Source organism: Molossus molossus, unplaced genomic scaffold (assembly GCF_014108415.1).
Source record: "Molossus molossus isolate mMolMol1 unplaced genomic scaffold, mMolMol1.p scaffold_m16_p_8, whole genome shotgun sequence".
In the NCBI taxonomy this organism is placed as follows: Eukaryota; Metazoa; Chordata; class Mammalia; order Chiroptera; family Molossidae; genus Molossus; species Molossus molossus.
The window spans coordinates 48,541,741-48,558,632 of NW_023425402.1; the positions used below are offsets into that span (position 1 = coordinate 48,541,741).

General features: G+C 39.3%; 1 protein-coding gene across 1 annotated transcript in view; it reads left to right on the forward strand.

Annotated features, from left to right (window-relative positions):
- Window positions 1-16,892, forward strand: part of PDSS2 (decaprenyl diphosphate synthase subunit 2) — a 261,210-nt gene that overhangs the window by 167,409 nt on the left and 76,909 nt on the right. Inside the window, exon 4 of the mRNA XM_036249222.1 lies at window positions 5,981-6,055. Within this exon, the coding sequence (XP_036105115.1) occupies window positions 5,981-6,055 (75 nt within the window). The remainder of the gene's footprint in view (window positions 1-5,980; window positions 6,056-16,892) is intronic.

Consider the following 16,892-nt stretch of genomic DNA (forward strand, 5'->3'; position numbering starts at 1 on the left):
AGTTTATAAACCAATGTATCAGCTGTTCAAAATTAAAAATTAAGATTATCAATTTGCTTAGTTTTTTGCTGCACCTGGCCCACTGGTAGTGCCATTTCTCTCGCAGCTCTTCCCCCTGAGCCAGAAAGAACTTCCAGCTCCCGAGAACAGATTGCCATCCCTCCCACAAGTAAGCTCGGCCTTACACGTTTGGCAGCACTGAAAAGGCTCCCTTCAAAAAGCCAAGTTAGAAGTTCCTCCAGAACTCCTGTGAGTTGGTGGTGTGTTTATGGCAACAGACCTTTTATCACTGTCGTCATTAAACCTAGTCTTTGTCTGATAGGAAGGAGTGGAGAGAACTATTCTTTCGTAGACTTCATCAATGGCTCTATTAAAGCCACTCATTTATATTAATCAGCACTGCATATTAGGGCTCATCTGGGTTCTGTGTGCCCAGGTGGTGGGTGAGGAGATTCACCCCTTATTTGGCCACTGCTGCTGCTCACCGTGTTCTTTTGAGGTTGCTTCTTCCTGCCAGCTTTGTAGCTCTGGCTGAGCACTGGGGACTGAATCCACATGGATGGACTTGGTTAAACCCAGTTTATAAATGATAAAGTGCTTTACAAATATCAGAGGTTATTAATGGTCTCTGTATGGGTGCATACTACTCCTTAACCATTCCCTCTCTCTCGTACCTGTCCGTCTTTGCCTGCATCTCTCTTGTATGAAGAGGAACTAAAGAGTGTTGCTAACTGCTCTGATTACCATTAGCAGACTATTCAGCGTCCTTCATCTATAAATGTATTTTTCTGTAAGACCTGTCCATGCACAATATAGATTTCATGGATTTAAAAAAATCTTGACAATATCCATTCAAGTGCCAAAGCTCTTTGAAAAGGACATATTTACATTAAATTCATCTTTTGTTCTTCCCACGATGTATATGCGAAATAATTCTTCCCCAAGGGCACTTTACCTTTGCTACTGCTCTATGCGCCGCTATTTGTTCCCGGGGGTGGGGGAGGCGTGCAGTAAATTTGCGTGTAATTAATGCCATCAGCACTGCAGATGCGTGCACACGCAACTTTCCTTTGCTAGCAGCTGTGAAGAGTAGTAAAGGCTGAGGGCCATGTGTTCATATGCCTCCTAAATAGCGTGATGGATCACATGTTGTCTTGTCATGCCACACTGCAGTAAAAACCGTCATTAAAATAACCTTTCCAGTACACGTTTTTGAAAGAAGATTATAAATCTGTAATGGCCTCCACAGTTTTTATATACCTACCAAGCAAATTGCGTATGTAGCAACTTTTTAAAAGTGAAATAATATACAACTCACTGCTTTATTGCATCAACTTAGTTAGCCTATGCTGGCTAACTTTAATTGGGCCACATTCGTTTATAGTTAACATTTTTTCTGAAGATTTAGTTGCACTGTACTTTTAACTTTGAATAGGTGCTCCGACCAAACCAAAGTGTTCTGGTTTACAGTTTAAGAAATTTATTCCAAAGGTCAGTGATATCAGCTCTGTATGCTAAGTTTTAGGTGCATATGAATACTACCTATTCCTTGTCTTTGGTGAGAGGGTAGTGAGTGAATTGAGAAAGAGCAACATTTGCTTAAGAATACCATTTGGAAGGAGGTATCTGTTCACTTACTTTTCTATATGGCCTTCCTGGTAGCCAAAAAATGAGGTAGCAGGGGAGGCCAGCTCATAACAGTGACATTTGTATGGTTACCAATTCTGTCTCACTGAAATCCAAGGTGTTAGACTGGGGTTGCTATATGTATGGCATTGCTGTGCAGTCCAATGTGAGCATATGGCACAAATTGAAGAGAAAAGCATTTTTGCATTTGAATGTACAGGTGAGCAATTCTGCTATTCCCACAACCTCCAGAAATGCAGAAATGAAGAAAATTATCTCCTTTTTGTTTCCTCTCCACTGCTGAAGTAAATTGTATAACATTGATGGTGAAAGTCATATAATCTGAAATTATTTCAGAATGCAACAAGTCAGTGTTACAGAAGTCTCTGATTTTGGTTGAAACGGTCTTTTTGTGTGTTCTGTTGTTGAATTAAACCCCACTTTCTTCTAAAATGTTTGTGTACACAACGTAAAAGACACCGTAATCTTGCTTTTCACACAGTGCCTTTCATCTATCTAAGATTTGTACTGAATATAGAGTAATAATATAGAAGTATAGAAGACTAATAAGTTGACACTCACTAAAACTTATGTTCCAGATGCTTTTCTAAATGCTCTACAGCCCAGCTGGTGTGGCTCAGTGGTTGAGTGTCAACCCATGCACCAAGAGGTCACCAGTTCGATTCCTGGTCAGGGCACATACCCAGGTTGTGATCCTGATCCCCAGTGGGGGACATGCAGGAGGTGGCAAATCAGTATCCTCTCATTGATGTTTCTATCCATCTCTCCCTCTAACCAACCCCCTCTCTAATCAATAAAGAAAAAAATTTAAATAAAAAAATAAAATAAAATAAATGATCTACATATTTACTTTTTAGGGAAGGAAGTAATATGACCAATGACTGCCATTTTTTGTTTGATGCAATTTTGCACTTAAACCTGATGTCATTCTGAATCTGATATGTGTGAATTACTCCCAAGCCTTAGAGCCGTTCGAGACCCGGAACTCAGCAATGTGATCTTTAATTGACTCATGTAGGACTTTTTTGTCAGCTGATGGAATAGACTACCAGTCATAATGGTTTAAAAAAAACGGAAATGTTTTTCCTTTTGATTCTAGGAATTGGAACCAAGGGGGATTGGGGACAAAAAGTTTCACGGATAATCAGACAAGTTCAGACAGAAGAAAAGGTCAATGTGAAAAGAACAGATTGCCGAAAAGTAGTTTTTAAATTTACATGGCTAATTATAAATACTAAGATTTACATTTTTAGAAGCTCAGAACCTTAGAACTGGAAGAGACTTGAAGGAATTATGTTCTGCAACTTTCCTAATTTCATAGTTGAGGAAAACCAAAGCTTAGAGAGATTCATTGATTTGCCCAAAATCTTACAATGAAATAAGTAGTAGGCCTTGCAGTAGAATCTAGATCCTCTGGCTCATCACCTGCTCTGTCTCCTCCCAGTCTAACCTGTTGGGCTTTTCAGAGTGGCTAACATCAGGCTCATTAAGGCCGTCTTCCTTTAGAAAGTGTTTGCTTGCTGCCCTGGGCTTCAGAAACGTTGTTTTGTTAAGTCCTTGAATGTCTCTCATGGTTGCTCTTGGTTGCTCTTGTGTAAAGCACAGGATTTCTGGGCCTTGGGCTCTTAGCCTGAGGACATCCAGCATTTAGGCTTCTGGAGTCTCTGGCTGCCTTTGTCCTTGCTACCATTTTTGGGTTGCTTGAACAAATTATTTCTCAAGAATCTGAGGGGGAAAATGTCATTAAGCAACTGCTTTCTTATTTTTTTTTTTTTTTTATCCTCACCCGAGGACATTTTTTCCATTTTTTGTTCAGATAGAGTGGGAGGGAGGGAGGGAAAGAGGGAGGGGAGGAGAGAGAGAGAAACATCAACGACATGAAAGGGACACATCGATTGGTTGCCACCCACACGACCCAACCAGGGCCAGGGACAAACTGCAACCAAGGTATGTGCCCTTAGGGGGAACCGAACCCAGGTCTCTCAGGACCACAGGCCTTTGCTCTAACCGCTGAGCCAAACCGGCCAGGGCAGCAACTGCTTTCTTATATTGTAGTACAACAAGCATCTAAATAGGTGAATGCCTGAGGTAGTAAACTATCCAGTGAAAAGAAGATTAGTTTTGTTAAAGCACGGGTGGCTGGTAGCCCTGTGGTCTTTCTGTAAATATTTGCGATTTTAAAGGAAGAGGATACTTAAACACATCTCTCTTTGGTATAATTTTAAAAATAAACATTGCAGGCAATGGAAAGAGATTTATGTGTGCACTGAGTAAGTCACCCTTGCCTGGGACACATTCAACTCCTCTAGGCTATTCCTGCCTTTCGTAATCTCTTATCTTCCTGGACTTGTTAACCCACAATATTCCAAAACTTTCTCCTTGATGATTGTCATTGGCTATGAAGGTGTGTTCTGCTCAAGTAAGTATGGCCATTTGTATAGGAAGTATAGGTCATTTACAAATTATGAACTTGTAAGTACAGGCCTGCCTGTATATGCTGATTTCATTAAGAGAAGATGAGTCAGAATAAAATGTTTTTCTCGCTTCTGCCTGGTCTGGAATTTCAGGGAAGTAAAGGAACATGGATCCAGATTCTTTGTTAAAAGTTCATACCATCATTTTGACATTTAGTGTCAGACTTTCTCTTTGTAACTCCCTCTTCCTTTACCAGTGCTGGTCTCAGAGCTCAAACTGTTTCAAAACCATAACATTTCTTAGTGAGTGAGTGATCTGTATTATGTGTCCAGCCATCAGGAGGATCTTGGGATGTTGCTTGTATAAACTGTAATTCAATCTGATGCTGCGCATTTCGTTACAGTCTTTCATAGACCTGTTGGTGATATGCGATCCTCCTGGATTTGGGAATAGGGCTTATCTGATACCTTCAGGGGGAAAAAATCCATTCATTTTTCTCTCTTCCCCACTTAAATAACTCAACACATCTGGTAACACTGTAGGATCATTGTCCTTCCAGTTCCTCTGCAGCTCATATTGCTACAATATTTCTTAAGTATTTGGTTACCTAAAGGGCAATGCGATTTAAAAAAAAAAAAAAGACTTTGTATAGGTCTTACAAATTAACTTATTTGCAGACTAGAAAAAAAGCATGCCTTTAATCATCAAAATTTCCATATCAGCAGCCTTGTGTATGTTATGCAGTATACATATAAATATAAATTTGGAGATAAATACTCATGTGTTAAAATGTTAAGGCAAGTCTTTCTACAAATTAATGTAATTTGTCTGTAAGAAAATGTTTATTAAATTTAGGGTACCTGAAATTGAAATACCTTGTTGTTTGGGTCTGTATCCTTTGGCTTAATAATGTCTTCAATTACAAGAATGATAAAAGCTGAAACAAAATCCTTTAATTCAATCAGAACTGAGCTAAATTTTAGGAAACAAAGAGAATCAGATATGGAACTGCATAATATTGAAAGCTAAATATACACGATATTAAGACTTCATAAGAAGAGGATAGGATTGCCTTGAGGAATTCTTGTTTGAAATGGCTGCAGTGAACATTATAATAAATTGCACTATTTTATCCTTTTGAATTAAGATGATTTATGCAAACAACTCTAAATTGTACAGTAGTTCCAAAGAGACCATTTACTGTTTTCTGCTTGTTTTACATTCTGGAACAAGTTCAAAGCTTTTGATTTTGCTTGATTTTTTTTTTTTTTTTTAATAGTCTGAGCCTTGAAAATAATACAGGTTTGATGAATACGATTTCAATATTATGTTTCTGTAAAAATTTTCAGGTTTAAAAATAAGGTATGTTTGACCCAGGGTTCCTACACTGAATATATCCACAGTGCATTTTAAGTACAACAGAATGAACACATTTGACAGGTTGACCATTCTTTTGCATTTGCTTTTTTTTCTGTATTAAGTATGAAAATTAGCATTGTAATGGTTCACAGAATGGGGATATTGAAAAAGTATCCACCTGACAGAAATAAACATACAGAAAATAAATTGGGTTAAGATTTCATTAGTTGTCTGAAATCTAAGTTTATGTTCAAAATGGCTATTACTGGGTTTACATGTATATTAGTTAAATGCTATGCTTATACGATTTTTTCTTTCTTTCTGTTTTTTTTTATTGTTGTTGTTGCTTAAATTGTGACTGAAAAATTGGATCACAGCACTTAATATCCAGGTGGGCAATGCTGTTTGCCAGAATCTTTGCACATAACCCTGTGGGCTGTGTTTCTTTTTTTATTTTTTTCTATCAAACACAAATACTGCCTTGCTTCTAAGCCTTCTGAGGTAAAAATGTGGATAAATTTTTTAAATGGTTTATTTTACTTTTTGATCTTTTTTTTAGGTTGTGGAACTTTTAGCAAGTGCCCTTAGGGACTTGGTACAAGGAGTATACCATGAAAATTCTACTTCAGCAAAGGTAAGGATTTGGTAGTCATTATAAAATGTTAGGATAAAAACCCTTGTGGCAAAACTGGAATTGACGAGTGAAAATGTCATTTTTGTTTTCTGTTTTAATTGCACATGACATTTTTTTTTTAGATTAGTGTTTTGGCTACAAATTCATGGCCATACGCTTAGTACATGGCAGCTTTAGCCAATTAAAACAACCTCTTATCCTCTAGCTGGATTCACAGTCTGTTCAATCTGCAGCTGCCCAGTAGACACCGGGACGTTGCTGGCTGGCAGGTAGCACTGTCACAAGACAGGCAGACTGGAGGAACAGCTCAGGCTGAGGTGGCTGGGGCTAACCTCTCCCCAGAGGAAGGGGCCTCTCGTGTCCCAAAGCAGTAGACGTGATTTCCAGATGATGACTGTTGGGGGCATGAAGGAGGAATGTCTTTTATATCCAAGATCCAGAATTTACTGCATTATTAAATTCTCTATGAAAAGAATTTCAGTGGTTTCACAGTTGGGTTATTTTGATAAATTTTATAGATCTAGAATTAAGGTTTTTGACTCATTTGGCAGGACATCTCAAGAAGGGTTAGGTTTTATTTTATTTTTTTTAATGCAGTTAATACATTTCAGTAGGATATTGAATGTGAAGCAATTGCTTCATTGACCACCATCATCATTTAATGTGGTATATCCTATTATAAGGGGTTCCTATCATAGTGTTTCATTATTCTAACTTTTTTATCTTCTGTATTAGCAAGATTTCACTCACTGCAAATGAGAAAAAATATGCATGTATGCTCATCTTAAGCTTTTGACATTTTCATTTGAAAAAAGGAAGATAAATTTTACTAGAAATGAAACATAGAGCATGAGCAACTTGGATAAGAAATTTAAAAGTATAACCCAGGGACTCTGGATGGTTCAGAGAGTGGTTAGTGAAATGTGAAGAATTATACCTTGGACATCTGCTAATATTTGGTTGAGGGAACTACAGTTCCCAGTAAGCATATCTGAGTCCACCCAAGCAGCACTGTGGTGTGTGGAGACCGGCAGGATATAGGACCATAGTTCACCATGGCTAAAGGTTAATAGCAGATTGTAAAATGGAGGGCTCCTGGTTTAGTTCTACTTCTAGAATGCCATCCTGTATATGGTATGATGAAGATAGATAGCTAACCAGACATCACTGTGGTAAGTATTCACCTGTGTTTTGACACTTAATCTTCACAGAAATTATACTAGCAAATACTACTCTATCCCCTTTTTACATAGGTGAAAACTGAGGTTTAGAAAAGATGAAGTAATTTGCCTGCGGTCACACAACTTGTTAGTTGAGATTTAAACTCCAGAGCTGAGGCTCTTAACCTCTCATTCTACTGCCTCTGTACCCTAATGAAACCTGATTTGCTAGTATCCATCTGCCATACCTAGGATCCCCCGTATATGATGAGTACAGTGACCTCTTCTGGCAGCTGAGGCATTGTTTTCCCCAGGATACTTTCAAGGTGTTCAACTTAGTTAAATATCTATTACTTTTTAAGTAAATGTGTTACTGGCTTAAAGGTTCATGACTTATCCACTCTTACCATTTGTCTACCATAATTATCCCAGTTCATTAGTAATTTTGTGAACATTTGTTAAGTACTTTCTATGTGTCAAGAAGACCTAATGGCAACAATCATAGTAAATGCTCGGATAGCTCTTTAGAGTTTGCTTATACATACTTTCTTCCTACATAATCACCTATGGAAAGGGTGACATTTCTTGGTGTACCCACTTTATAGAGGTAAAGCCCGAAATTCAGAAGTGACAAATGGCAGGAAAACATAGCGCCTGGAAATTGTTAATGCATGTTTGACAGTGCTGTGAACTGAACCCGGGATTTTTACTTCAAGTCCTATATAATCTGTTTCTTCCTGGGAAGAAGAAAAGATGAGCAGCAAAATCTTTGAAAGACTGTTGGTCATACATAAAGCACCAATTAGCAAGTGGCTGACCTTGATTAGCAAATAAGTTTTACTCAAAAGCATCTGTAACCATGCTTGGTTCATCCGCCCTCTTTCCCTGTCACTCCCCCAAAACAATCCTTTAATACACTAGAGACCTTTTTAAGTAGTTACATCTCTGAATATAGCCAAACTATTTAAAGGGCTTTTTAAATATATATATATAGAGAGGAAAAATGCATAGTTGAACTGAGGCAGTAGGCATGCTTTTTGATGACCCTTCATGCCCCGTGTCCAATGTAGGTTAACCACATTTCTCTTCCTAACCATACAAATTCTGGCTTTTTCGCCCTCTCTGAGTGTGTTTGCCATTGAAATGGCTTTTCAGACTTTGGTTTCTCTGACTTGGCCCACGAATCAGTTCAGAGGCAAAAAAAGCACTGGCCCACGTGGAGGGCCTTCAAGGTTTTCCTGTTCTGGCAGGACTGGGAGCCTCCTCAAGTGGAGGTCATGCGGGAAGTGAGTTGCACAACCTCCCTAGCCGTGGGCCAATTCAGTACACAAAAGAATTGCTTTGTGATTTAAAAGAAGCTGCAAACCACTTCTTCTGTCTAGGGATGAGAGGAGACAATAGTGGTCTGTTTTCTATATGGCTACTTAACAGCAGTGCTAGAGAATCTCTCTGGGCAGTACAACAATAGCTTTCTGTGGAGCGGTGTCTGTGTAATGAGGGTAGATGCATTAAGCACATGGAGGGGAATTGGACCTGGATAAGTTTGAAATCACCTTCTGCAGACGAGGTTTGTAGAGTAATTATCTAACCCTCCTTAAAACTATGAAAATGTATGTGACTTATTTTAGTAATACTTAACAGATTGTAAATTGTGATCATGTAAACATTGAAAGAAATTTAGGAAATTTATTCTTTGTTCTAGCCATTGAAAAATAGCATTTTTATTTTTACACTTGCTAATTTGTAAACCGTTTGTTCCTCACAATAAAAATTAGTCATTGGGCTTTCTTTTTTTTTTTATCCTCACCCGAGGACATTTTTTTCCATTTTTTGTTTAGATAGAGTGGGAGGGAGAGAGAGGAAGAGAGAGAGATAAACATCGACGTGAAAAGGACACATAGAGTGGTTGCCACCCACATGATCCAACCAGGGCCGGGGACAAACTGCAACCGAGGTACATGCCCTTAGCGGGAACCGAACCTGGGTCTCTCTGGACCGCAGGTCGATGTTCTAACCGCTGAGCCAGGCTGGCCAGGGCCACTGTGCTTTCTTTAATGTTTATAAAATTTCCCCTCTCTTTACTTTTTTTTTTTATGGTAGCTAATTGAAGAAAAAAGCATATTAAATAGAAAAATCTCATTTTAAATGGTCGTTTGCCATTCTAAGAATTCTCTAATCAAGCTGCCTTATACATTGTACTCATGTTACTCACTATACACACTAAATATTTAACACATTAGCAAAATTGGCTTTGAATACCCAGATCTTTATATCTAAAATCTTTTTAATGTAACTATCTTATTATAATCTTTTCTAGTTAGAAAAGTAAATACATGTTCATCAAATAAAAATTGATCATAGCCCTGGCCGGTTTGGCTCAGTGGTTAGAGCGTCGGTCTGCGGCCCCTGGAGACCCGGGTTCAGTTCCTGCTAAGGGCATGTACCTCGGTTGCAGTTTGTCCCCGGCCCTGGTTGGGTCATTGTGCAGGTGGCAGCCACTCGATGTGTCCCTTTCACATCTATGTTTCTCTCTCTTCTCTCTCCCTCCCACTCTATCTGAACAAAAAATGAAAAAATGTCCTCAGATAAGGATAAAAAAAAGAAATTGATCATAGATGTAGATCAAGAGGAAAATAAAAATTATTTTATCTAAACCATCCTCCAGAAATGAATCATTACTATATTTTAATGTATTTTCTTCTGGATTTCTCCCATTTTGGGAGTTATTAGATAGATAGATAGATAGATAGATAGATAGATAGATAGATAGATAGATAGATAGATATAGATGATATATAAAATATAATTTTAATGCCTACTTAATATTTCTTTATACTACTGTACTATAATTTACTAAATCATTGCACAATTTTTGGACACTTACCTTGTTTACTTTGTTTACTAATGTAAACAATATTGTGATGAACATTTTGTATATAAAAAATTCTGAAAGTGAGATTTTTGGATCAAAAAGTAAGAATCTTTTCACATTGCATATGCAGATTTGCAAGATACTCATATTGCAGATCCCTGTGCAGAAAAGCCTACTTGTAAGGTTGACCCTTTGCTGGCATCTGGGAACTTGGATTTTAGGAATGTTTCCACCATTCTCTAATGATAAGGGCAGCTCAGTGTACCTGAACTGTCTCTGCAAACAGTGTAGTTTATGCTGAATACCTGCTTTCCTTCTGGGAGTCTGAAATTCAAAGGATGCCTGCAGGACCAACCCCAGTGAAAAACCTGGGCACTGATTCTCCAATGAATTTCTCTGGTAGATAACACATTCCACATGTGTTATCACATGTTAGTTCACATGTGTTAATACAGGAGGAATTAAGCACATGCTGTGTGACTCCACTGGTAGAGGAAGGACTCTTGGAAACTTGCACCTGGTTTTCTCCAGACTTCATCTCATGTACCCTTTTCCTTTGCTGTTTTTGCTTTGTATCCTTTGGCTGTGATAAACCATAACTGTCAGTCTAACTATATGCTGAGTCCTGTGAATCCTTCCAACAAATCATCAAAGCTGGGGGTGGTCTTGGGGACCCCAACACACTCTTTTTCTGATTCTTTGTTGTTTATTTTTTACCCACTCCCTAAGAATCTAATCAAGGCTTCTGCAAGGGAACTGTCTTCAAATCATTTTGGTGTTGAGGTGGGGAACAGCACATCTCTCCCCTATCTTCAGAAGGTTTGCTTATGTTGGATTAGCCCCAGTCTCAGGACAATGAAAAGGTTTTAAAGAGAATCCATTTCTCTTGGAAAATAACTGGTTTTAACCAAGTCACTAAAATGGTAAACATCCGTTTTATATATATATTTTTTTATCCTCACTCGAGGACATTTTTGCATTTATCTTCAGCTAGAGTGAGAGGGAGAGAGGGAGGAAGAGAGAGAAAGAAACATCTATGTGAGAGAGACACATCAACTGATTACCACCCACATGACCCCAACTGGGGCCGGGGACAAACCAACCGAGGTACGTGCCCTTAGCAGGAAACAAACCCAGGCCTCTCTGGTCCGCAGACCGACACTCTAACCACTGAACCAAACGGACCAGTGCAACATTTGTTCTATTTTTTTTCCCAAGCCAGATTATATTTTCAGTAGATTATTCTCTTATGATGTTTATTATTATGTTATCTCATTATTATGTTTTTATGGGACAAAATAAATTCTGTCTATTTATTTGTTTTATCTTTATGCTTATCTTCCTTTGCCTCTCAGGCAGCTTTCAAGTAAAATATGAAAATAAAGGAATAGTGAGAAGAATAGAAAGATAGGTTTTATCACATGCATGAAGACTGTAATGCCAGAATGTAGAGCTAATATCATATAATAATTGAGATAAGAAAGAGATTGAAGGCTTTTGGACAAAGGAATTATATGATCAGATTAACCTTTGGGAAAGTTAATTCAGCAGTCATTTACAAGAGATTGAAGGGAAATGAGAATAGTCAGGCAGCCGAAATAATAATGAAGGCCAGAGGTGCTCTGACTTGGTTGACCCTTCTTGATATTCATATCTCTACTTCAGTGTTACCCTCCCAGAGAGAACACCACCCAACCTGAAGTAACTACTCTACTTAATTCTCTCTCTCTCTCTCTCTCTCTTTTTTTTTTTTTATCACAGTTATTATCCTTTGGTGTTTTACTTGTTATTTACAAGAATAGTAGCTTGTAATAGTAGGAAGAGGGATTTTATTTACCATTGTATTCCAGACCAGTGCCTAACACATTAGTAGTAGCTCAAAAATATTGGTTAAATTAATGCTATAGAAAGGTCTAGAATGCTTGGAATGGAAGGTTTTTCTCATTTTTTTGGATACCTTTATTGATGTACAAAAAACTGCAAATATTTAAAGTGCACAGTCTGATGTATTTTGATATATGTGTGCACCAATGCTACTATCACAATCAAGATAATAAAAATAGCCCTGGCCGGTTTGGTTCAGCGGTTAGAGCGTCGGCCTGCGGTCCTGAGAGACCTGGGTTCGGTTCCCGCTAGGGGCGCGTACCTCGGTTGCAGTTTGTCCCTGCCCTGGTCGGTTGTGCGGGTGGCAGCCACTCGATGTGTTCCTTTCACATCGATGTTTCTCTCTCTCTCTCTGTTCCTCTCTCTCCCTCCCACTCTACCTGAACAAAAAATGGAAAAATGTCCTCAGTTAAGGATTAAAAAATATATATTATAAAAGATAATAAAAATATCCATCACTCCCAAAGAGCAGCCTTGCTTACTGCTTGCTACAAAAGCAGTAGGTCCCCCAAACTCTGTGTTCTCTAGCTATAACACTAATCCACTGAAGGCACCGTATCCATCTGATCCCATTGTATTGCCCCTGCAGGACTTGGGGCCAAGGGTCACCAACACAAATATGCTGATGTACATGCTTCTTGCTGTGCCATGAACAATAAAGTCCTTTTTGCCTGACCCAGACTTGTGTCTTCTGTTAGCATCTGCAAAACAGTTACAGGCTAACTCATTATTTAATATGTAGGGTAAAATCAAATCTCAGACCCAACAACTAGACCCTCCAATACAATGTTCAAATGGTGTGAATGAACGTCCTTGCTTTGCTCCTGATGCTAGAAGGAAAACATTCAATATTGTATCATTAAATGTGATATAGGTTTTTGTTTTTGTAGAGGCTTTTAATTAGTAAAGAAGTTCCTTTATATTTCTAATTTTCTGACAGTTTTTATCAGGAATTAATGTTGGATTCTGACAGTTTTTTTCAGTAGCTGTTGACATGATCATATTTTTATTTTTTTAAATATTTTTTTTCTTTATTGATTTGAGAGAGAGGGGAAGGGAGAGGGAGAGAGAGATAGAAACATCAATGAGAGAGAACATTGATTGGCTGTCCGTTGGGGATTGGACCCACAACCTGGGCATGTGCTCTGACCGGGAATTGAACCAGCGACCTCTTGGTGCATGGATTGATGCTCAACCACTGAGCCACACCAGCTAGGTCATAATTTTATTTTTTAGTTTTTTTTCTCTTTTAGATTATTTTCTAGTCTGTTAATATGGTGAATTAATAGATTGATTTTCAAATGTTAAACCAACCTTACTTGAAATAAACCTCACTTGATCATGATGCAATCCTTTTTATATATATTGTAGGATTTGATAGGCTAAAATTTTGTTAATTTCTGCATCTATATTCATGAGGAATATTGGTCTGTTATTTTTAATTCTTTGTAATGTCTTTGGTGTGAGTACTATGATGATATCAGCCTCAAAATAAATTGGGAAGTATTTTTATTTTTTAGAAGAATTTGTGTAAAATTAGTACTATTTCTTCCTTAAACATTTGATAGAATTCACTAGTGAAGCCATCTGGACCTTTTTGGGGGGGTAAGTTTTTACTAAAAATCAATAGCTTTAAAAACTATCAGGCTAAACTATCCGGTCAAGATGGCAACACAGGTAAATATGGTACTCACTTCCTCCCACAACCACATCAAAATTACAACTGAACTATAGAATAACCATCATGCAAAACCATCTGAAATCAAGCTGAATGGAAGTCCTACAACTACGGAATTAGAGAAGAGGCCACATGGAGACTGGTAGGAGGGGCGGAGGCGCAGACAGGCTGGGCCCACACCCACATGTGGCGGATAAAAGTCAGGAGGGATAACTTGGTTGGGAAGGTCCTCCCTGAGGAGTGAAGGGTCCCCGTCCCACACCAGGCCCCCCAGCTCAGGGTTCCAGTGCCAGGAAAAGAAGTCCCCATAACTTCTGACTGTAAAAACAAGCGGGAATTGAGACTGAGGGAGGCTGAGGTGGCTGGAGCCCCAGGCTGCTCCTCTTAAAGGGCCATGCACGGACTTACTTGGACTCACACCCTCCAGGCTCCAGCGCGGGGGGAGGCAGCTTGAAAGGCACCAGAGACATATGGGGAAGAACTGAGTTGTTTGGCATCTGGTGAGAGCTAGAGAAGCAGTTTTCTCCCAGACAGATGTGCTGGCAGAGGCCATTGTTCTTTTGGTGAGCCCTTACCCCTTGGGGCTGGCAAAGGGCCTTATCTGGGACTCCAGCAACCTGGCTCACACTGTTGCTCCACCCTGGTGATTCCCTAATGCCCAGCCCCACCTAACTTTCCAGCCCACCCAAGGTGTTTCCAGTGACTTTACCATAGGATTGGTCTGTCTTGGCTCCTACTTCAGATTTTCCTAAGTTCTCTCAAACAAGCAGCATCTGGTCTCATTGAGCCCCATACCTCTCGTTAAGTCACCCCAGGCCTGGCACAAGAAGCAGCCATCTGCAGATCACTTGGTAGCTTATGCCTGGTGGCCCCAGGTAGAACACAGGCAGTGGCTGACCTTGCCCCAGAGCCAGTATACCCAGTGGACAGCTTCAGACCACGTCAAAGAACCCCCCCCACCCCAATAAGCGACCTACTCAAGGAGTGGACTCAGTGGGTGCCAGAGCCCTGCTGTAGTAAGTCTTGCTCTGTGTGGTGAGCCCCTACACAGCTGATCCTCCAAGGTAGTCAGAGGCCAGTGGTCAGTGGGCACAGCCAGTCCTTGAAGCTGATCAGCCTGAGGAAAAAACTCTCCCCTTGACATGCCAACAGCAAGACTCAATTACAACAGAAGGGTGTACAGTCCACACGAGGGTGCACCTTGAGGGCACAATAGAATGATCAGGAAGGCTGTGCCACTGGACCCTACAGGACACCTACTACAATAGGCCACCCTAGGCAGCCTAGGAGACATAGCAGCTCTATCTAATACATAGAAACAAACACAGGGAAGCAGCCTAAAGGAGGAGAAACATGTCCCAAATGAAAGAACAGAACAAAGCTTTAGGAAAAGAACTAAATAAAACAGAGATAAGCAATCTAATAGATGCATAGTTTAAAACACTGGTTATAAGGATACTCAATGAACTTAGTACCTCAAGAGCATAAAAAAAGGCCTAATCAGAAATGAAGGATGCACAGTCAAACTGAATAAAGAATAATTTTCAGGGAATCAATAGTAGAGTAGGTAAAGCCAAGAAGCAAACCATCGATTTGAAATAAAAGGAGGCAAAAACACCCAATCAAAACACCAAAAAGAAAAAAGAATCCAAAAAATGATAGTGTAAGGAGCCTCTGGGACAACCTCAAGCATATCAACATTCACGTCATGGGGGTGCCAGAAGGAGAAGAGGGAGAGCAAGAAATTAAAAACCTATTTGAAAAAATAATGACAGAAAACTTCCCTAACTTGGTGAAGGAAACAGACATACAAGTCCAGGAAGCACAGAGAGTCTCAAACAAGATGAACCCAAAAAGGCCCACACCAAGGCACATCATCATCAAAATGCCAAAGGTTCAGAATAAAGAGAGAATCTTAAAAGCAGCAAGAGAAAAGCAGTTAGTTACCTACAAGGGAGCACCCATAAAACTGTCAGCTGATTTCTCAAAAGAAACTTTGCAGGCCAGAAAGGAGTGTCAAGAAATATTCAAAATGATGAAAAGCAAGGACCTACAACCAAGATTACTCTATCCTGCAAAGCTATCATTTAGAATTGATGGACATATAAAGAGTTTCCCAAACAAGAAAAAGCTAAAGTTCATCACCACCAAACCAGTATTATATGAAATGTTAAAGGGTTTTCTTGAAGAAAAAGATCACAAATATGAAAAATAAAACAGCAATAAATATACATCTATCAGCAATTGAATCTACAAACAAAATGAACAAGCAGAATGGAAATAGACTCATAGATACAGAAAATTTTTTGATGGTTGCCAGATTTGGGGGGGCTTGGGAGGATGATTGAAAAAGGTGACAGGATTAAGAAGTATAAACTGGTTGTTAGACTGATGAACTTCAAAGGGAAAGGGGAGGGGGTTGGGAAGAGAGAAACCAAAGAACTTCTATGCATAACCAATGGACACAGACAATAGGTGGGGAAGGCGGAAGAGGGCAGGAGCGGGGAGGAGGGGGTCACTAGGGGAAAAAGGGGGGACATCTGTAATACATTCAACAATAAAGATAAGTTTAAAAAAATAAAAACCTATTGGGCTATTTAGGTTGTTTATTTCTTTTTATCAATACCTTTAAGTACCCTCAGTTTTTGTTTTGTTTTTTTAATCCTCACCCGAGGACATTTTTCCATTTTTTGTTCAGATAGAGTGGGAGAGAGAGAGAGGAAGAGAGAGAGAAACATCGACGTGAAAGGGACACATCAAGTGGCTACCACCCGCATGTCCCAACCAGGGCCAGGGACAAACTGCAACCAAGGTACATGCCCTTAGCGGGAACCGAACCCGGATCTCTCGGGACCGCAGGCCAACGCTCTAACCGCTGAGCAAAACCGGCCAGGGCTCAGTTTTTCTTAATGGTATAATAGTAGAGGCTTAAGGAAAGCATCACCGGTATCATTAATAGGCATTAGGGTAAATCTATTCTTCAGTGCCTTGTGTCTCTTAGCCTGCTTTTCTCCTATCCCAATAAATGTCTTGCTCAGCAATTTTTTCTCTTAAATTTTAGTTTTGTCACAGTTAAACACTTGCTTATATGAATAACCATTTTTTGTAATTATTTTCTGGGAACTTCTCAGCAGCTTTGGTAACAGCTGAAGCACTTTTTCCAGTAAACTTTGAAACTACCCTCACCTCAAAAGCCAATCAAACCACCCAGAATTACCTGTAAATTCCACTTTTGCAACACTT